This window comes from Heptranchias perlo, chromosome 3 (assembly GCF_035084215.1).
Source record: "Heptranchias perlo isolate sHepPer1 chromosome 3, sHepPer1.hap1, whole genome shotgun sequence".
In the NCBI taxonomy this organism is placed as follows: domain Eukaryota; kingdom Metazoa; phylum Chordata; class Chondrichthyes; order Hexanchiformes; family Hexanchidae; genus Heptranchias; species Heptranchias perlo.
The window spans coordinates 44,541,932-44,563,763 of record NC_090327.1 but is presented as its reverse complement, the minus strand read 5'-3'; the positions used below and the strand labels follow the sequence as shown (position 1 = coordinate 44,563,763).

General features: G+C 40.8%; 1 protein-coding gene across 5 annotated transcripts in view; it reads right to left on the bottom strand.

The window, feature by feature from the left end:
* Positions 1–21,832, bottom strand: part of runx1t1 (RUNX1 partner transcriptional co-repressor 1) — a 71,147-nt gene that overhangs the window by 21,956 nt on the left and 27,359 nt on the right. For all 5 annotated transcript variants that reach the window (XM_067979364.1, XM_067979362.1, XM_067979363.1 and 2 more), the window contains exons 3-8: positions 21,517–21,758; positions 13,452–13,541; positions 2,274–2,455; positions 1,376–1,626; positions 929–1,014; positions 280–478 (exon numbers count right to left, since the gene is read on the bottom strand). In XM_067979364.1, the coding sequence (XP_067835465.1) occupies positions 280–478; positions 929–1,014; positions 1,376–1,626; positions 2,274–2,455; positions 13,452–13,541; positions 21,517–21,758 (1,050 nt within the window). The remainder of the gene's footprint in view (positions 1–279; positions 479–928; positions 1,015–1,375; positions 1,627–2,273; positions 2,456–13,451; positions 13,542–21,516; positions 21,759–21,832) is intronic.

The following is a 21,832-nucleotide window of genomic DNA, read 5'->3' as shown; positions in this document are numbered from 1 at the left end:
ACGCATGTCAATCAGCCTGGGGGTGGGGGGAGCAAGAGGTTGGATTTCTAAAGTCCAGCTGTTTTCTGGAGCCAGCACATAACAACTACATTGCTAAATCACCTATTTAGTTGGACAAGGCAGTTTAGGTGTACCGGTTGTGGATTTGGAAGTGTTACACTATGAAGTGCTGAATTTACATTGATGTGAAGTCGGCACCAGAGTTACAGTGCAACAACAGCATTATAAGCTTTACTGCAACACATTAAAGAGTAGGTTATGGTACCTAATGACTGTTACCTAGTTGGGCAGGATCGGTAGTCACAGGACTCTGTTGTCTGGAATGGCTGCTGCTGCCGCTACCTTTTTTTATATCCTCTGCATCGCTGTACCGCCTGATCCAGTAATTAAGCTCCTCACGGTCAGCCTCCTGACATCGCCGAAGGACCGTAAGTGACCGTCTCGTCTTCTCTACCATGTCCATGATACAGTTTAAAAGCTGAAACAACATATCAGGGTACATCAGTAAGCCACTAAAACTGATCACATACTTCTACATATAATAAAGTCACATCAGAACAACACAAACAGTTACTAAATGTTAATCATACCATTACTGTTCCAAACTTAGAAGTTAAAATGCAGTCAAGCTTTAATAGATTTAAATGGTTTTAAAGTGCAATTATGATAAAAAGAGATGCATCCTTTAATAATCAGAAAATGAAAAATTAATTTAAAAAATCTATATGTTCTGTATTTACACAATGTTAACATTTGCACAGGACTCAAATTTCCTGTATACAGCTCTAAAGCATAAATAGCACTAAATTATATTATTAATCATTCAGACTTTAAAGAACAAACACACAAAATATCTGTTAATGTAAATATAAAATTACAGTTGTTTCCCTTCAGGTTAGCTTTTCAGTAAATTGATTTATTTTCTTACATGATCAAGGTGCTTCCACTCCTCTGCCCATTCCCTATCCGTTAGTCTATGATCAATCACTTCTTCTTGACGGGTGCCATGCATCCCTGCCAACAGTGGAAAATAATTTCAGACTTCCAAAGCTATTCTGCTGGAAAACATGCCATTTTTTTATATTATCCATCAAGTAACTCATCACCATCCCTACAATTCTCATCACTGACATAAAAGTGACACATCCATCCTTCAGCAAACACACCAGTTTATAACAAATGTCTATAGGCAAGCCTTGGCCCATTGCACTTGCAATGTTCACTAGTAATAATAAACATAGATCATCTCAAAACGACTCTTCCTGTTAGATATCTAGTATGTTATCGTACCTTTGGCAGTTCAGCTGACAATAAATCAAGAAAATGGAACAGTTATTTTATAAGTTTTTGCAAAAGACCCACTACTGATGCTCACCGAGAGGTCTGTTCCTGTCCCTGAGGTCCCTGTGGTTGGGATGTCTGTATGAATCCCTGTAGTGGTGAGCCATGGCCATATCATCCAGACGGTAGTGTTGAGGTGGGGGTGGTGTTGGGTGAGGCAGGCCGTTGGGCTGGTAGGATAACCCATTATTTGGACTAAACCGTTGGCTGGGGCTTATAGTGCAGGGCCGCTTGCTGGGATGCTCTGAGTGCAAAGGCTCACGATCGTAGCCATTCTCTTTGGTTCTGTAAAATAGGCAAGATGATCAAATATAAATTCATGACAAAGGTCTAGCTATTATATTGTAGTGCTTAAACAATGACCTGACAAAGTATTCCTTTATTAGTATGAAACTCTCCTAACTCCAATATTGCCAAATTCTATTTCAAGTGGATGCCAATATTTACTCTTCTATACCAATGTCAAATTTTGTTAGGTACAATGACTGATGCATCCCTATGATAGTGCAGAAATAGATTGATCTTTTTAATGAGCTATTTTAATGGACTCAGAACCTCACTGCAGCTACTCATCCATAGCTGACCATATGCAGGAAGAAAAGCAGCGAAACTGATAGCTACGCTGTCAGTCGTTTCGCTGAAACCAGCATTTTCCTAGTTACTCATCTCTTGCAATCATAAAAAGATTAGAGACAGGATTAAACACAGTACCATGGGTTCATTAATTAACTTAACAAAGAAGCAAGAAAAAAAAACCTTCCTGACTCAGAATTAATTTCCACAGTTGACAACAAGCTGTTGCAATTTAAGGAAGAAAAAGCACAAGTCAGCATTCATTCGCGTGCTTTTTTGTCCCCATGATGCATCTGCGCAGATACATTTCTGCACTAAAAGAAACCATTCTGTTGATAAATTGCTGCCATTTGTCTCACCTGTCTGGAGTTCGCCTTTTCCCATTTTCATTAACATCAAGCAGCAGCTCGGAGGAGTCGACGGGTGAGGTGGTGCTGGCATCCAGCAGCAGCTGCTCATGCTGTGCGAGGTACTGTGCCGGGTTCTGCTTGGCCAAGCGCGCGCAGTGAAGTAGCTCCCTCTGCAGCAGGGGCAGGTTGGCCTGCAAGAAGAATGACACAAAAAACAATATCACAGTCAGCGCAGCCACATAGGGAGAACTGCCAGACCCTGCTGACCTTATAGATGAATGAATAAGCAAATATCAAAAGTGGCCTGACAACACAATGAGTTATTTGCTGCCCTTGGAAGCTACGTTTTTGCACAGGCTTTTCTACAGTGATGGGATGCTAGTCAGCATGGATTGCTGAAGTATCATGTTGTAATGCATAGATTGTATCTGGTTGCATATGAACTTTAAAAGGTGCAGTGTTGCCCCAGTAGTAATACGCAGCATGAAAGCAAATGTTCAACCAGATCTGGAACAGCCAAAGTAGTTGTCATGGTGACAGCATTGGTAGGAAGTTGCATGCAACACCAATCTGATTAGCAAACAGGAGACACGAGTACCATACATTTCAATGCTGATCAGTCCATGTAACGATCTAGTCAGCTCCATAAGAAGTTTGTTTGAAGTACACAAAATCAAAGATTTACCATGCAAAAGAAAGACAGTGTTATCCTTAGTGATTTGGAGTAAATAAAAGATCCACTTGGATTTAAAAAAAAATTATCCCTGGTCTGTGCTGAGTTAAGTAATGACTTTGCTATAAAATGAGTTAGTAGTCCTCGACAAGCAAAAAGAGCTCAAAACAAGTCCCCAGAGACAGATACATATATGGGGAGTTACGAGTCCCAAAAAATGTGGTCGACTCTTAATACGCTCTGATGTAGCCTAGCTAGTCACAGTTGCAAAACAACCATGACAAAACAGGACAATAAGGGAAATATTGGACTGCTCTATCGAAAATGATCTAGGTATCAGATCAGAAGAGTCAAGCAATCCTAGCCCAGTTTACCCTGCAAAGTTCTCCTCACCAACAACGGACGATTGGTGCCCAGGTTGGGAGAACTGTCTCAAACTAGTCCTGCAACAGTCTGACATAGTTGCACTCAGTCATTTCCATCAGCCAACATTCCAGACTCCTCCATCAACATTCCTAGATATGTCACATATAATGTTTAACTTGGGTTCCATCACGACCACTGGGCTCCACACCTCGTTGCAGCCTTGATACAGACATGGGCACAAGAGCTCAATGCAAGAGAGGTCAGAGCAACACCTTCCATTGCTGGAGTCATACCTGACACACAGGAAGATAGTCATGGTAATCAGAAGCTAATCACCACAGCCCTAGTATATTACTACTAGAGTTCCTCAGGGCGGTGTCTTTGACTCAACCATCTTCTGCTGCTTTATCAATGACCTTCCCTCTGTCGTAAGGACAAGAGTAGGGCTGTTTGCTGATGATTCTAGTGTTCAGCTCCATCCACAATCCCTCTGATAATGAATCAGCCCATGCAAGCCTACAGCAGGGCATGGACAACACCATGTGGTAGCTACATAAATGTCAGGCAATGAGAATCAACAAGAAATGGCGCAACCATCTCACTCTGACCTTCAACAGTACCATCATCAAATTGCTCACCACTAACATCCTCAGGCTCACCACTGACCAGAGGCTTAACTGGACCAGCCAAATCAACTTTGCCTCTAAGAGCAAAGTCATGGTTGTACACTCTGATGAATGGATCACTTTCTGACCCCTCAAAGCCTATCCACCATCGTCAAAGCTCAATTCAGGAATGTGATGGAATACTCATCACTCGCCTAGATGGGAGCAGCCACAAGAGCATTCAAAAACTTCAACATCATTCAGGACAGAGTTGGTCCTTGGATCAGCACCCTTACTCAATATCCACTCCCTCCACCACCAGTACACTTTGGATACAGTATGTACTTTCTACAAAATGTACTACAGCAACTCACCAAGCTTACTTTAACAGCACCACTCAGCCTTGTGGGCTCTACCACCGAACAGAAGAGCAGCAATGCCAGGGAACATCACTTCCAAGTGACATACAATCCTGACTTGGACATATACCACCATTTCTTCATCATTCGGGTTCAATATCCTGGAATTCCCTATCTAACATCATTGTGAAAGCACATTACCACAAGAACTGCAATTACTCATGGCGGCTCACCAACACCTTTTCTGGATGAGCAATAAATGCGGCTTTGCCAGGGTCACCCACATCCATAGAACAAATTTTTAAAAATTGGAAACAGGCTAACATAATGCTCATATTCAAAGAGGGCAACAATACAGACACTGGCAACCACATATCCAGTAGTCTTATTTCATTACTAGACAAAATAACTGAATCAATTACCAGGAGGAAACATGAGGATTGTATATACAACATTAATAATAACAACAACAGTAAACAGCAGTCAAAATGGAATAAACAGGGGCAGATCCTGCCTGACCAATACGCTTGATTTTACATAGAACATACAGCACAGAAACATGCCATTCAGCCCAACAGGTCCATGCCAGTGTTTATGCTCCACACAAGCCTCCTCCCTTCCTACTTCATCTAACCCGATCAGCATATCCTTCTATCCTTTTCTCCCTCGTGTGTTTAGCTAGCTTCCCCTTAAATCCATTTATGCTAGTCGCCTAAACTACTCCTTGTGGTAGCGAGATCCACATTCTATCCACTCTCTTGGTAAAGACGTTTCTCCAGAATTCCCTTTTGGATTGATTAGCGACTATCTTATATTTACGGCCCCTAGTTCTGGTCTCCCCTGCAAATGGAAACATCTTATCTATGTCTACCCTTCCATAATCTTAAAGACCTCTATCAGGTCACCTCTCAGTCTTCTCTTTTCGAAAGAAAAAAGCCCCAGTCTACTCAATCTTTCCTGATAGGTATAATCTCTCAGTTTTGGTATCATCCTAGTAAATCTTTTTTGTACCTTTTCCAGTGCCGCTACATAATAGAGACCAGAACTGTTCACAGTACTCCAAGTGTGGTCTAACTAAGATTCTATACAAGTTTAACATAACTTCTCAGCTTTTCAATTCTATCCCTCTAGAAATGAACCCCAGTGCTTGGTTTGCTTTTATATGGCCTTATTAACCTGAATTGCTACTTTTAGTGATTTGTGTATTTGTACCCCTAGATTCCTCTGCTCCTCTACCCCATTTAGACTAATATCCAAGCAGTATGTGGCCACCTTATTCTTCCTATCAAAATTAATACCTCACACTTATCTATATTGAAATTAATTTGCCAATCACACGCCCATTCTGAAGTTTATTACTGTCTTCCTGTATTTTGTTGTAGACCTCCTCCACATTAACCATAACCCTCAATTTGGTGTTGTCTGCAAATGTTGACATTGTACTTCGATCAACAGTGGTCCCAGCACCGATCCTTGTGGAACACCACGTCCTACCTATTGCCAGTCTGAGTAAGTACCTTTATTCCCTTCTCTCTGTTTTCTGGCCAGCTTGCTATCCAGTATGCTACTTTTCCCGTGACTCCACATGATCTGATCTCATGGGCATGATTTTGACCCCGAACCGGGAAGGGGGTCAAATTGTGAATGGGAAATCCAGAAGTAAGGGTATCCCGGACGTCCTTACGATTTTGACATAAGGACGTCTTTTTTATTGTCGGTTTGCCATCTGACTGGCCAGCCCGATTGACAGGCTGGTCTCAGTCGGACGGGAGAGCAGCCAGGGAGAGGACGTGTTCAGGTAAGTCTTTGTTAGTATGGGTGGGGGGCAGGCATGGGGGGGGGCCATCAGTCATGGAGGGAGAGATCGGGGGTCAGTAACGGGGTAGGGGGGGTGTCGGGATCGGGAGTCATCGCGGAGGTCCGTGATCATGGGGGGGGGAAATCGGGGATCAGGGTCAGGCGTCCGCGATCGGGGATGGGGGGGGGGGGGGGGGGGGGGGGGAGGAGAAGAGGTCGCTGCAGGTAGGTTTGTTGGGCCTGGGGGAAGCACTCCTGCTCCTCCTGGCCCACAAGCTGTGCCAGAAAGGCACTTACCAGTTAGTCTGGGGCCTTCTTGCCTCCTTTCATGAGGCACGAAAGAGAAGGCCTGGGAATCCTGGCTCTCTGGGGCTGAAATCGGAAACTGTAGAAAAATGAAGGCCTGAAGCCTTCTTAAAAGGTTTTAAGGCCCGACCCACCTCCTGGGTGCAGGTTGGTTGCCTGCACCTCATCCCGCCCTGGTGAAAACCGGAAATGGGCGGGTTGAAGGCGGGTCTGAAATGGTTGAAATTTTCAATGCCCCCTCGCCCCCCAACCCACCCAATTTTCACTCTTAAAATCATGCCCCATGAGTTTACTGTGTGGTACCGTATCGAAGGCCTTTTGAAAATCCAAATATTACATATACTGCATTACCCTTGTCTACCCTTTCTGTTACTTCTTCAATGAATTCAATAAGGTTGATCAAGCATGACCTTCCCTTTTGACATCCGTGCTGACTACTCTTTATTACATTTTTGGATTCTAGATGTTTTTCTATTACATCTTTGAGTAAGGATTCCATTATCTTTCCTACCAACGATATTAAGCTAATTGGTCTATAGTTCCCTGGACTGGTTGTATCTCCCTTTTCAAATATAGGAATCACATTAGCCATCCGCCAGTCCTCTGGCACTATTCCCTTTTCTAATGAATTTTTATATATATACACAATAGTGCTTCTGCTATCTCTTCCCTAACTTCTTTTAATAATTGTGGATGCAATCCATCCAGACCAGGGGTGTTATCCTGGCTAAGTTTGATTAGTTTATCAATTATCTCCACCCTTTCTATTTTAAATATCTTTATATCTTTTTGATCTCTTCTAATATTATGCCCACCATGTTAGTCTCCCTAGTAAATACTGAGGCAAAGTAATTATTTAATATTTCTGCCATTTCCTGTGAGTTTATCATGTGTATCCCTTAGTGGCCCTATCCTGATTTTTCTTTTGTTATTTATGTGACGGTGGAATACTTTACTATTTCTTTTTATATTCCTTGATAATTTATTTTGTAGTTTTCCTTTGCCTTCCTAATTGTATTTTTAAAAAACTTCTTTCCTAACCTTTTTGTATTCCCTTTTGTCATCCTCTCCTTTGTTGTCTATGTACTTAGTGTGTGCCTTTTTCTTTAGTTTAAATGTTGCCCTTATTTCTTTATTCATCCATGGTGTATCATTACTGGCTAGTTTGTTCTTGTTCTTGCTTTTTAGTGGGATATATTTCTCCTGGACTCTATTGGTCACCGTTTTAAATGTTTCCCACTGCTATTTTATTTCTTTATTTATCAGTAAATTTTTCCAGTTTATTTTCCCAGTTTATTTTCCCTAGTTCCATTCTCATCCCCTGAAAATCTTTGAGGAAGTGACAAGTCAAGTGGACTGTGGAAAGTCCCATAATGCAATATATCTATAATTCCAAAAGACAGTTAACAAAGATCCATATGAAAGACTATTACATAAGATCCAAAATCTAGGGTAAAAACTTGGGAATGGATAAGTAATTGGCTGGAGGATAGAAAACAACAGATACTTAGTGGTGGAGTTTAGGTCGGGGTGAGGAGGTATAAATTAAGTGGTGTGCCCCAGGGATTGGTGGTGGGACCACCCTTTCTAATTCAGATCATTGATTTTGATTCAGAATCTCAAATTGATCAAACTTGCAGATGACGACAAACTAGGTGTGACAGAGGCAGCTCAGGAATTGCAAAAGGAGTTTAACAAAATATAATAGAAGGCAGATGAAATTTAATGCAGACAAATGTAAAGTACTGCACCCAGAAAGGAAAATGAGCAACACAAGTACTTCATGGATTAGGTTGAAATAGGGTGAAGTTGAAACATACCTATGGGTTTTTGTAGACTAGATACTTAACACATCCAACCAGAGCAGCAATCAACAAAGCCAATATAATGTTAAACTACATAGCCAGTAGAATACAGTCAGAGGAGGTTATGTGCAAACTGTATAGAACTCTGCTCAGATTACATCCCGAGTACCATGTCTATTTCTGGTCACTGAGGCACAGGGTAAAAAAAATCAAAGGCTTTAGAAGGGTCACAAGGCTGATCTCTAGTATCAAAGGTCTGAGTTATGAGGAAAGACTGAAGAGACTTAAGCTTTTCAGTCTTGAAGGGAGATGTCTGCAAGGTGATCGTATAGAGATATATGAGATTGTACACAATATGGAAAAGGTAAATCCTGAATATTACTTCAAAATAAATTGCATGTGTAGGACAAAGGGGCCTAACAAGAAGGAAAATTTAGGACTGATACTACACAGAATGATCAATATTGAGAATGGACTCCCAGTAGTGGAGATAAACACTCTGGAATCATTTAAGAAATAAACAAATACTTCAAAGTGGCAGAATTTAGGATCTTCCTGGATGGATGAACTAAGATTGGCTGAATGGCTTTCCTATCCTGTAATTAACTTGTGAACTGATTGGAGCCATAGCAATTGTAGGAGTACTCAGCACCCTGGGTTAGGGAGGAGGAAAATCATCAGGATTATTGACTGCTAACCAGGAGGCCAGATGGAAGTACATGGGTAAGAACAGATTTTGGCCCCGGCTGCAATCTGTGCGATCAAAAGAGTTTTCCAACATTCCCTGTATAGGCTCACATAATTAATGGTCATTTAGACAGCAGTGCCCAAGGGATTATACCCCAGCAAAAAACAACAAATTTAGGGGATGGGGATGGGGATGAGAAGAAAATAGGCAGCAAAAGGAAAACAAAGAAAATTCTCAGGTGTGGCAGTGTCACACGGCCAATGTGAAGTAATGGCAACATTTTGGAATTCATACCAATGATATTTTCTTGCTTGTGAACAAAAAAAACAGGAGACTTTTCAACAGGAAAGAAATCCATGCTGCTCCTAAAACACTGCTCAACTTTGACTTCCTGCAAACAGCATACACAAATTTTTTTTTAAAAAAGTAATAAAACTTCTGAAAGGAAAGCTGTTCAAAATTAATGAAAAGAATGGTTTAGAAAAGAATGGTGTTAATCATCTTGCATACAGATGATATGCTTATAAAGTGTCTAAGCCAATAATAAACATAATTATTATTCACTAGTAGATTTCAAGCTGGGGATTCAAGTCATTATTGTGCTGATCTCACATTCTATTTTTTGAATTAATTCAAACTTTAAAAAACATTCTTCCCATTCCATAGGGCTATAAAACTGTCACTCTGCCTTCTTCAGCCAAATAGGTGGAGTGGCTAATTCTCCTTTCCTGCAGTTAATGCCCATAGCACTATATTAATAGCACACATTAAGGCTTGCCCAGGTCTTATCATCCAGGAATGGAACTCTCTTCCACTGAAAACATCCTCCTATCTCGAGGTCTAGGCAAACAAACCCAAAAACCATATCTACTGAAGCTGGCAATTAAACTTGGTTTGGGAATCTACCATCAACTACTGCAGCTTTCAGCTACCTCCACCTTGTCCCCCTTGACTGGGATTCCAATTTAATTGCTACAGGTTTCTGTATTCTACTACAAGCACTTAATTCTACAGAAAATAAATGTACACCTATATGCACAATAACTTGATAGCTTGTAAATGTAAAATTCTTGAAAACTCAATAAAGCAGTGTATATTTAAAAGAACAAGGTCTTTGGTCTTGGTTATCCAGAAAGTAGGTGGTGTAAGAAAGAAAGCATCCAGAAAATTGAATCTGTTTGGTTAAGATTAGCTTCAAAATTACATTACCTTCTAGTTATTTTCCTCTCACTTTTCTGGTCTGTTTTATTAAAACCATGTCAGCTGTTATTTATAGTATCAGCCATGGCTCAGTGGTAGCACTCTCGCCTCTGAGTCAGAAGATTGTTGGTTCAAGTCCCAAAGCTTTGAGCACAAAATCTAGGCTGACACTCCAGTGCGGTACTGTCAGAAGAGTCGTTAAACCGAGGCCCTGTCTGCCATCTCAGGTGGACGTAACAGATCCCATGGCACTATTTCGAAGAAGAGCAGGGGAGTTCTCCCCGGTATCCTGGTCAATATTTATCCCTCAACCAAACATCACTAAAGTAGATTATCTGATCATTATCACATTACTGCTTAAGAGAACTTGCTGTGCACAAATTGGCTGCTGCATTTCCCACATTACAACAGTGACTACACTTCAAAAAGTACTTCATTGGCTGTAAAGCGCCTTGGGACGTCCTGAGTTCGTGAAAGGCGCTACATAAATGCCAGACTTTCTTTTGTTTTTAAAACATCATCTCTATTGTTGCATTTTATCAACAACAATTTGCATTTATAAAGCACTTTTAACGTAGAAAAATTCTAAGCACTTCACAAGATAGTTAGAAATGGATGCTGAACCATTGTTGGGGTGTTAAGTGAGGTGACTGAAGGCTTGGGCAGAGCAGTGAGTTTTAAAGAGGATGTTAAACATGGAGAGAGAGGTAGTGAGGTGGAGGGGGGAGTTCCAGGGAATTGGACTTGTATTCTTCGATACAGAAGATTAAGGGGTGATCTAATTGAAGTCTTTAAAGCGATCAAAGGATTTGATAGGGAAACTATTTCCTCTGGTGGAAGAGTCCAGAAAAAGGGGGCATAACCTTAAATTTAGAGCTAGACTGTTCGGGGTGATGTCAGAAAGCACTTCTTCACACAAAAGATAAGGGAAATCAGGAACTCTCTCCGCGAAAAAGCTGCTGAGCCTAGGTCAATTGAAAGTTTCAAACCTGAGATTGATAGATTTTTGTTAGGCAAGGGTATAAAGGGTTGCGGAACCAAGGCAGGTAGATGGAATTAAGATACAGATCAGCCATGATCTAATTAAATGGCGGAACAGGCTCGAGGGGCTGAATGGCCTACTCCTGTTCCTATGACAGTGGAAGGTTCTGCCACCAATAGTGGAGCAGAAGGAATGGTATATACAAGAAGGCAAGAGTCAGAGGAGCAGTGGGCACAAGAGAGGACATAAGATTGGAAGAGGTAGCATGGTGCGAAGTTGTGGAGGAATTTTTAGATTGAGATGAGTATTTAAAATTTGACAAATGATGAGCCAGGGTGTCACTGTAGGTCAGTGAGAACAAGAATGATGGAAGAACAGGAGCTAGTGCAAAACATGATGTGAGTATCAGAGTTTTGGACAAGTAGCAGCTCCTGGAGGGTATTATAGGTGGGGGAGCTGACGAAGATGAAATTGGAGAAATCAAATCTTATGGTAACAAAAAGGTTTGGGTGGCAGTGGGCAATATTGCAAATGCAAGCAGTCTTAGTAATGGAAATGTTATGGGATTTGAAGCCCAGTGCTGGATCAAATAGGATGTCAAAGTTGTGCACAGTCTGGTTCAGCCAGATTCAGCAGCACTTATGAAAATCTGCAGGTGCCCCAGACAAAATGAGGAATATATTCATGTGCTCGACATTGAATCCTTATCCTACTTTACAAACAGAAATTCTGCCAGATTTTGCACAAATACGTTTACTGGTATTATACGAGTTATTCTGCTGAAAAGCCGATGAATGTTTATTCCAGTTTAGTAGTGCTATATCAAAATTTTAACAGCTGCAGGAAGCAATACTGTGAATCAGATACGTTTATCAGGTGCAATATTTGAAATTCATGGGAAAATAATTTTTGCAGATGAGAATTTTTTTTTAAATGTTCAAATTTCCATAGAATTTCAGCACCCTAAGAGTTAATTTCCATTTAAATGCTTCAGCAAACTAAGGAAGCGACAACACAAAGTAATGGGGGAGGGTGGAATCCCAGTACCAGAGAAAGTAATTATAATGGTGTCTAATATCTTTCCTGTAAATGATTCTCCATAACATGAAATAGAATCAAGAGTCTGTGGCTTACATTAGCCTAATGAAAACAAGACTTTAATGCATATTGTTACAGCTGGGATTGAATGCCGTTATTAAGGTCCACGTTCCCACAACCATATGGTTTTTGTCATTAATGTCTCCTTTGAGGAAAGGCACTAAAATTAGAAAAAAAGTTGCATCTTTGATTCCAGTGATCCCCCATGAAATGATCTGGTAACCATATGGCATACAGCAGTGAGGGAAGATTCTGGAAGTGTCCTTGTATGCTTTTTTGGCTTTTTTCACCGCTAACCTGACCCTAATGGGAGTTGTTTCCACGGTGAAAAAGTCAGTAATATTCACTGAGGAAATGGCATTTGCATGATGCAATTCAAACACAGCACTTACAGTTGCTTGGCCAAAAGAAAGCAACAATTGTGCTTTTTATTAAAAATATATATATATTTTAAAGACACCCTTAAGCTTTCAAAAAGATGCTTACATTTTAGAGCGTTTGATTGTGGCACAGACAAATCCCAATTGATCCATTTTTGATTTCACATGCCAGTTCTTAGAAAGGAATGCTAGTTCACAAAAGAAGACGTGCACATATAGAAGTTTACTTCCAACAGGCCAGGCCTTGGTGATTGAAGGCACTTCAAAAGTAGCAGTTTAATTTATTATTTAAAATCTGTCAGTGATTTGTTGGGATGTACTCGCTTATTCCTGCGGCCCCTCTGTAGTGTTTGGTCAGTGTTTGCTAGCGGTTTAGTTGGAGGGGCTCTCCAGCTGATCATTGGGGTTCTACAAAAGGAGGGTGTGCACCCAACTCCTGATGATACAATTTAGGGGCAATAACAAGGGAAAAAAATGATACATTCAATTTCCTGCACTTTTGAAGAAGAGATGGGAATAGATTTTAAATCCTTGGTGGAAAACATGCATTTGATCCGACAGTCTAAGGAAATTATTTCACTGCTTCAGAAATAATATCAGAAGTTAAGCTATAGATTTAGATATGAATTATGAGTTGGAATAAACTGGAACCCTCCACTGATGTCCTTTTCCTTTATTAAACATTACTTTCAATTTTGCAAACAAAACCGTCACTGAACTTTGAAAAGTAATTCATTGGGTTAAGTGCTATGAGACGCTTTAATTTGATAAGGCATTATACAAGTGCAAGTATTATAATATTTCAGTTACAGCAGGTTTTAACCCTTAAAATATCAGTTGCAGAATTGTCACCACCAACTGTACAGTTAATTCAGTAGGGACAAAGAATTTTAAGGGTTACAAGATAAATGGGAAATGTTACAAATACCTTTAGAAACGGTATAACAAAAGGTCGGAGAGGGAAATTCGTAGCTTCTTGAAGTTTGGAATGAAATTCTTCAATTGTCAAGGTAGAATTCTGCAAAATAATTTTTTTTAAAGTGAAAATATTTTCTTTTGCACCACATTCGTGAAGCTAGCTGAAAACACATTTCTGCATTCTATTACTAATGAATATACAAATTTAAATAAAAGTATCGAGTAGGAGTGAGGACGTGTCAACACATATTGAACCCAGTACTAAAAGCAGTTGTGGACACTGAGGCCATGTGTTCTTTGTACTCACATTTTCACTTCGCTACTAGAAACATCCATGAACAAAAGCTTCTCTTATAATAAGTTCCATTGCTTGATGCCATATATACTGCCTGGGGTGACTCTAAAATACAGATGTATTTGAGGGTTTGAATTCACCAGTATGTTCGCTGTCTTTACAGCTTAACCCTTCAATCACTGACAAACAATTTCCTGCTTCTGGCTGTGTTTATTGTTTTTTTTATGAAAAGGGAAAGGGGCTGTTTTACAGAAATGATATCCCTGAAATTACAATGTAGAATACTATAGCATATGAATGCTTAACGCGTTTGTTTGAAATTGCTCTCTCCATTGTTTTAGCAGAGTGCTAATCGGTTTAAAATAAATGGGTTAAAGTCACTGTTAAAATCACAGAGAGGAATTTCAGGCAAAGGCATTAAGTGTGCATGATTGTACTCATTATCCTGCAACATCAGGTCCAAAGTTTTATTTAAAAAGTGGAAATCTAAAAAATAAAGCAGTTTAAGATCATTTGAAGCAAAGATTTTTTTTTAAAAATCAACTTTTTTTGAAGATGAAAATGAATTTCTAAGTTCGATGAATTTATTGACAGCATCAGTCTAAGTGCTGTTATAAAAGGGCAATTTTTTTTAAGCTTTTACACAGATTTTATCTAACAATTTATAAATCTAAAAAAGTTACATAAGTTTATTTTATACTTCAAGTTTTCCAATTAGAATAAATTAAAAATGCATTTCTAAAGTTGTTGGATGCTCCATTGTTTTACTCACTTCAAACTGTAACAATACTTTATGTAAATGACACAAATACAGTTACATACACGAATACAGGTTTTCTTTCTTTCTGAGGTCCTGCTGTTAAGAACATGGCCACATAGTCTCAATGACGCTTATTTCACATAAATATTCCGATATTGCAACAACAAAGAAACAAAATTATGAAAGCTATCAAAAATACATTAAATAAGCAAAAAAAGGTAATCTAACAAAGAGCTGATATAAACAGCAGGATAAGACACTAGGGGGTAAATTTTAACCCCGTGAATGGGTGGGTTGGGGGCGGGTGGAAAGATAAAAATCATAAAAAAAGCAAAACCCAACCCCAACCCGCCCACTTCCGGTCTTAATGGAGGCAGGTCGAGGGGCAGGTGACCAATCTGCTCTCAGGAGGCAGGTCAGTTAGTAAAATCTTTCAAGGAGGTTGCGTGCCTCCATTTTGACAGTTTCTTTTCTTTTTAAAATTCCTGGGGGCCAGGATTCACGGGTCTTCTGCTTCACGCCATGTAAGAGGAGGCGAGAAGGCTCGGCTCAGCAGGTAAATGTCTCTTTTGCAATTCTTGTGGGCCAGGAGGAGCCGGAGTGTTTCCTCCAGGCCCAACAAGTCTACCTGCCACGATCCCACACACGCGATCGGCCGACCCCCTCCCCATGTCCAAACCACCCCCCCCCCCCACCATGATCTCCAACCCTCCACGAGTAAGCCCCTGATGACCCCCCCCCCACCATGACTGTCGCGTCCGATGACTCCCCCATCCCCCCATGTCCAACCTTCCCATGGCTGAATCCCTGATGACCGCCCCTCCCCCCCACCCCGTCCCATGCAAGTGTAAGACTTACCTGCTCGCATCCGCTTCCTGGCTACTCTCCCGTCTGACTAACAGCCAGCCTGTCAATCTGGTTAGTGTGTCGGGCAGGAAACCCACAGAAAAAAAATGAAAGGCATCCAAAATCATAAGGATGTCCGGGAAACCTGTACTTCCTAGTTTCCCATCAGGAATTCGCCCCCCGGCCCTCTTCCCAGCTCCCCGTTATAATTTACTCCTAGATTTGGAACATAACCTCTTATTATGCACGTCGTGACACTCTCTGGAGGCTAGACAATAGAATACCCAATACAATATCTTATTTTAGAACCAAATGCATCTTTCATGTCAAGAGAAAAATATAACACACCTCCTTTTACTTAAGCTGATGGAGCCAATAGAAAAAAAAAGAGTAAATAAAATATTTTCAGTTCAGACATTTTTCAGTCATTGTGCCCCAATGTTGTTGTGGTGACAGGTTAATTTTTAAAAGATCTTTACATAATTAAACCTCTACACTGTCTACCAGTAAGAAATATATAGTTATAAGTAAACATGCTACTACATTGGCATATAAGTTCTGGTTTCTAAGGAAACAAGAAAAAGCACACACATTCCCAATGCTAGTAGAAGTCTGCAGCAAATTGGGAAGGATGGCAGAGAATGTTTCAAAGGGATCAATGGCATTCTAACAGTTAAAGATGTACAATAGATGAGGGAAGGTGTGTTTCTAATTACCCTGCCACCAACCCCTATAAAACTCCAGGGCCATTTTAGTAAGAGCAATCTCACCATACATTTGTTTATTCAAGTTCCATAGCACAATTGCAGATATTACTATGCATGGAGAACATTCCTGCCAGATGGAAAAAGTGAGCTCATTTAGCTGTGCAATTAAGTTTGCAAAATATTCCCAGTCCCAGCAAAACTTTACAATAGTTTGCATTTACATAGACCATACTTTGTTCAGTAGCCATTTGGGACACCTCAGCTGATATATCACGATGCTCATTAATAATACAAACATTACAATACATATAGAACAGTAATGTTTACTACACTGTTAAGTGCATCACCCATGAACAAAATTATTTCACTGCGTAGTGATCAAAGAGGATTAATCTGGGAAACCGAAAACAAAATAGCTGTACTACATAGGAGTGAGGAATTACAACGTCTACTGATGGGAAATGGCATTGTGTGGTACCATATTGTAGCATCACATGACCATTTAATCTTGACAACTAAAAAGAGTGTAATTGGGAAGAACAAGATACAATAAGCAAGAAAATCCACCATTTGAAACAGACTGACCCAGTTTTTGTTACAATACAACATCCAGCATGAAATATCACAGCTCACTGACAAGTTTGACACTCCATTTGACCTTAGGTGTCACTGGATCGCCACTGCAGTATGTGAGGCGAGAGGAGCACATGATACTAGGAATAAGCACTGAAACAAACTGAAAAACAAAAGTGCCAGAAATCGGATCATTTGAGGTCTTCGCATGAATACTTCTGAACTGATTTACTCTTTTACTAGTTTTTTTTTAAAAAGTGCTAGAATCCATCCCTGGGCATGCTCACAACGTTTGGTAATTTAGTAATTGAACATTGATTTAATCCTCTTTTTCCATGTCTCACATTTTTCCCTCTGCTTTTCACCCCTTATTCATCTTTTCCATTGTTGTTGGTACCTCATCCAAGTAGCTATTCCTTACACGACAACCTGGACAGTGATTGTTGACTCGCTATTCAATTATGAGGCCCATCAGACCAGAGCTCAATTATTTCCTCACTTGACATCTGTATGTACATAAACTAAGCAGGGGTCAATGGGTAGTGATTAGGAGCAAGAAATCTGGCAAGTTTTCATCTCCTTAACTTGGGGTCACTGACGCCAATTACTATGCCCCCTCCAATACAGAAATTAGCTATATCAGATCATTGACTGGACCAGAACCTGCCTGAGTCTGTATGACTTAGTGCTGTACAACTACCATGTAGTACATTTATAACTAAATTGTTGAAGTTTTGTAATTTTATTCTGTACTCCTAGTTTTCAAGTAGAGAATATACCTATGTTCCCTTCTTAGTCTGGTAGTGAGTCTGCATCAAATTCCTGCTACTCACTTGGCAAGCAAGAGTCTTTACTTCTTGATAATCGAGTGCAGGTTGCAGTTATGCTCCCTTGCAGCTAACTGGCCTTGAACAATGACCCATAGCGCTTGGATCCCCTTTCAGACTTTACAAATATTCAGATCTTAGGGCTTCTGAAATCAACATCTTCCTGCTTCCTCCCACAAAAGTCCAAAATGCTCATCCTTCCCTAATCTCAAATGCCAAATTAATAGTAAATAAAAATAATGGCCTGGAATCTGCTCCATTCCATGGGTGTAACTTTGCCGGAAGGGTCTTAGAAAATGGGGTATCGGCAAAGCTTCCAGTGAAGTAATGGCGGCGGACCAGGAGTGGGTCCGAGGGAATTCTGGGCAAATAATTCAGGGTAAAGCCTTGAGTGGGAGCCAGCTGCCTGTTCGTATGGAGAAGGAAAAACTGAAGGTTGCATCACCACCAGCTGTTTCTCATGGTCAGTTATAGAGCAACACTGATAGAGACAAGAGAACAAATTGCTTGCTTCCTTCCCCTAACCCCTCACAAAGAGGGTAAAACAATAAAATATAATTTTCTAAAGCAAAGTCCTCAAATCGTAGTTCCATGATAAGGCTTCTGATGCAAAGCATTAAACCTTAACCTCTGTCTTTCAGATGTTGATTATAACGCTGTACTTTTCCTGCATGTTCTACTTTTATCCCAGTGTCATCCTTTCCATGAAGAAAAATAACCATAAAGCATTCTATGATTTATTAAGTTAACATCAAACCAATAATTGAATGGATTCTCCAAGTAAAGAATTCAGAAAGCTAAGATATTCTTATGTGGAAGGCCTGTAGAGCCCAAATGCTTACATTTAATTCAGGCCACGCTACTCTGCACCCTTTTTGTGAGGCTTATGAGGGTAGATTTTCCTCTATGGGCATCGTCTGGGCACCCGACATCACAAGAGCACCTCAGGTGTGCTGCGCCTGTGAAGGTGCAAGTGCACACATTTTCCAGCCCAGGCCATTTAATTAGTCCGGGTGTACTACAAGTGCAAGCCCACCCAAACATCTGGAAGGAAATCAGAGCACAGATGCACTCCTGGCTGCTGTCAGCGGGTCCTTCTGAACTGCTGCCGAGGATCAGAATTCTGAGGCCATTAGACTGTCCTGGGGGAGAGACAGAGAAAGTTAACAAAGATTTAAGAACTGCCTGCTTCATTTTTAGCCTGCCCTGGAACCCTTAACTCATCATGGGACTCCAAGGCAGGCCCTGGCCTCAGATTCTTTTCAGGCATCCATCAGTTGGGGTGCCCAACAAAAGGAAACTGAAGTGGGAGGCTGGGAACACTCACTCCCGCTTCATTACTCCAGGCACAAACCCAGTTATGAACCTTGGGGAAGGCCCAAGGAATTCTGGTGGGATGCAAATGAAGGGGAAATTGTGGGTCTCCACCTCTTTTTCCTCTTCACTGTGCCTGATTACCTAGGAGCAGTGAAGAAGAAAATCTATCCTACAGGGCCTAAACTTTTTATTAGTGGACTGCTCAGTCTCTTACTAGCAAGCCCCTTGGTTCACCTATGAATAATTACAATATAGATATCATTCAAGGAATACTTAAGTTAATGCCATTTTTGTCACTCACTAAAACTGCTAAAATTAAACTAAACCAGTCTGCTATTTTTATAGATTAATTTTGTGCAATTAAAGGCACATAACAGCAACTCCCCATCCTAGCTAAGTTACAAATTAACTGTTTGAATTTGCTGTTCCGTTATAATTTCACATTATATTTCAAATAAGTGAGTCCAGCAGCGCAAGAAATTCCTGCTCTGGAAATATTCAATCTTAGAGTTGCTCCCTTATTGGCGGTTATAGAACTTGTTGTTATGACAGAAGAAATATAACTTGAACTTGAAATGGAGCAGGCACTGGGAACAGCCTGCAGCTGGGTGGATCAACAGGGTTTGCAAACCATGTGGACAACAGTTTAGATAGCCTAGGCTTGCAACATGAAGTAAACACAAGCCAATTCTTCTCTCTGGATGATGGCCATTAAGAGTGCAAAAGACTTTCACAGCTATGAATTCTCATGAGCTTTCACCTCAATAAGCACACACTAATTAAGTGCATCACAAGTTGCTTTTCTTTTCCAAATTTCTCTCCTTACCCTTCCTTTCCTGAAGATATTGGCTTATGCTGGGGTACAATTCCATACGCCCTCCAGTAACTCAACCAACTGGATTACCCATCATATGTGAGCCTGAATAGCAAGAGCAGGCTATTCAGCTGTGGGGCCATCAGAGGAGCCTGATCTGTCACCACACAGAATCTGCATGCACATTTTCAGCATGTGTTGCCGATTCCGCCCATCAGAAGTGGGTAATCTGGCTAATATTACCCATCTCTATATCAAGAAGACCACCAACTGAAGTGCCTCCATTGCTAGCTGAGCTGACGTCAACTAATTCAGCACTGGGCAAGGATCACATCTTTTGGCTTGTGCGGCTCAGTAACATAGGACCTGGAGCATTTGCCAACTGAGCATATTGTAAGTTTGATAGAATCATTTCATTCCACTATCCTAAGAATTTTTATAAAGTACTGAACCAGCCAACATTTGCGGAGCAGGCTCGAGGGGCCGATTGGCCTACTCCTGCTCCTATTTCTTATGTTCTTATTACATTCTAATGCAGTTAGTTTATCAAATAAGTTAATCTTGTAGGTACATGTAATAGTTATTAGACACCATTCTTTATAACACCTCCTTCCAAAAACAAATCATTAAAATTGTCCCGATGGCTCAGTGGGTAATGCACAATATGTTAAGGTGCCCTGGTCTGCAGCAAGCTAACTAATCACAAATACAGCAGAGGGGGACACTAAATTGACTTCCATGTCACCAGACTAAGGTCAGAGAAAATAAGTCAATCACCTAGAGTTCCAGCAATTGATCATACAATCATATAGCACAGAAGGACGCCATTCGGCCCATCATGCCTGTGCCGGCTCTTTGAAAGAGCTATCCAATTAGTCCCACTGCCCTGCTCTTTCCCCATAGCCCTGCAAATTTTTCCTTTTCATGTATGCAATTCCCTTTTGAAAGTTACTATTGAATCTGCTTCCACCACCCTTTCAGGCAGTGCATTCCAGATCATAACAACTCGCTGCGTAAAAACATTTCTCCTCATCTCCCCTCTAGTTCTTTTGTCAATTACCGTAAATCTCGGTCCTCTGGTTACCGACCCTCCTGCCAGTGGAAACAGTTTCTCCTTGTGTACTCTACTGATCACTAGCTGGTGAAGACTACTGGAAACGTTCTTGTATGAATGCCAGGAGAAGATAGGATCAGGCTGATTTCTGATGGCTGCCGGCATGACACTCACTCTATCGAATGTGTGGAAAGGCCACTTGGTTGAAGTACTGAAAAGCTACTAATACCCATAGCAAATATATACAAGCATGAGTCACTGGGGCTGAAATTGGCCTTGGGCGGTGGTGTTAAATGGGCAATAGCGACTTGGCAGCCCATGTTGCACCCCGCCTGATTTTCATTGACTTCAATGGAAAAGATAATCGGGCTGGGTGGCAAACAGGCTGCTGATTCGCTATCGCCCATTTTGCACTATCACTTTCACCCTTATCTTCAGGAAAGAGAAGAGAAAGTGGAGAGGAATTAAGAAAATCAGTCACGCACCTGTAACCAATTACTCCACATTGCTACTTGGCTGAAGTAATATTCAAAATGGACAAATTTTTAGATCATTTGATTTTTAGTCTTTCAGCCTGATCACTACAGTGGTTTCTATAAATAAAACAACTTAGCTTGTGGTGTACTAATGTCACTTGCACCATGAGGTATGCATTTTCCCCTCTACTGTATGCATTTTGATACTGAGCTGGAGTTAAAGATCAGTGTTTTTGGTATAGGAATGATCCTGAATCGCACAATTTGATCAAAAACATTGGGGCAGATGCCAGTGGAAGTGCAGTAACGAGAGAACTGGCTTTTTAATACACAAACATACACACATATACACATAATATGAGGTGTGTGGCAAGGAACTTGAAACAGTTTTGTATTCTCTACTTACCACTAACCCAAGCACCAAGGTTCGCACTCTCTCCCCAATTTCTGGTGAAATGTCATTGCCGAATTGTTGCAAGGTCGTTAGAAATCTCTTCAGCTTGCTGAGCTGTCGAGCACCGCAGGCTGGTGGCAGCTGCTGATTTGCCAGTGAGGAAGAGGAAGAGGAGGAGGTTCCATTACTGAAGCCGTTTGGAGGAGACGGTGCCCCATTCAATGCAGTGGGCGAGTGACTACTGCCATTTGTTACTGTAACAAGAGGAATAAAAAGAAATATTAGGCCTGTGTCTGTTGAGAATAGACTGCTTCACTCATTATCAACA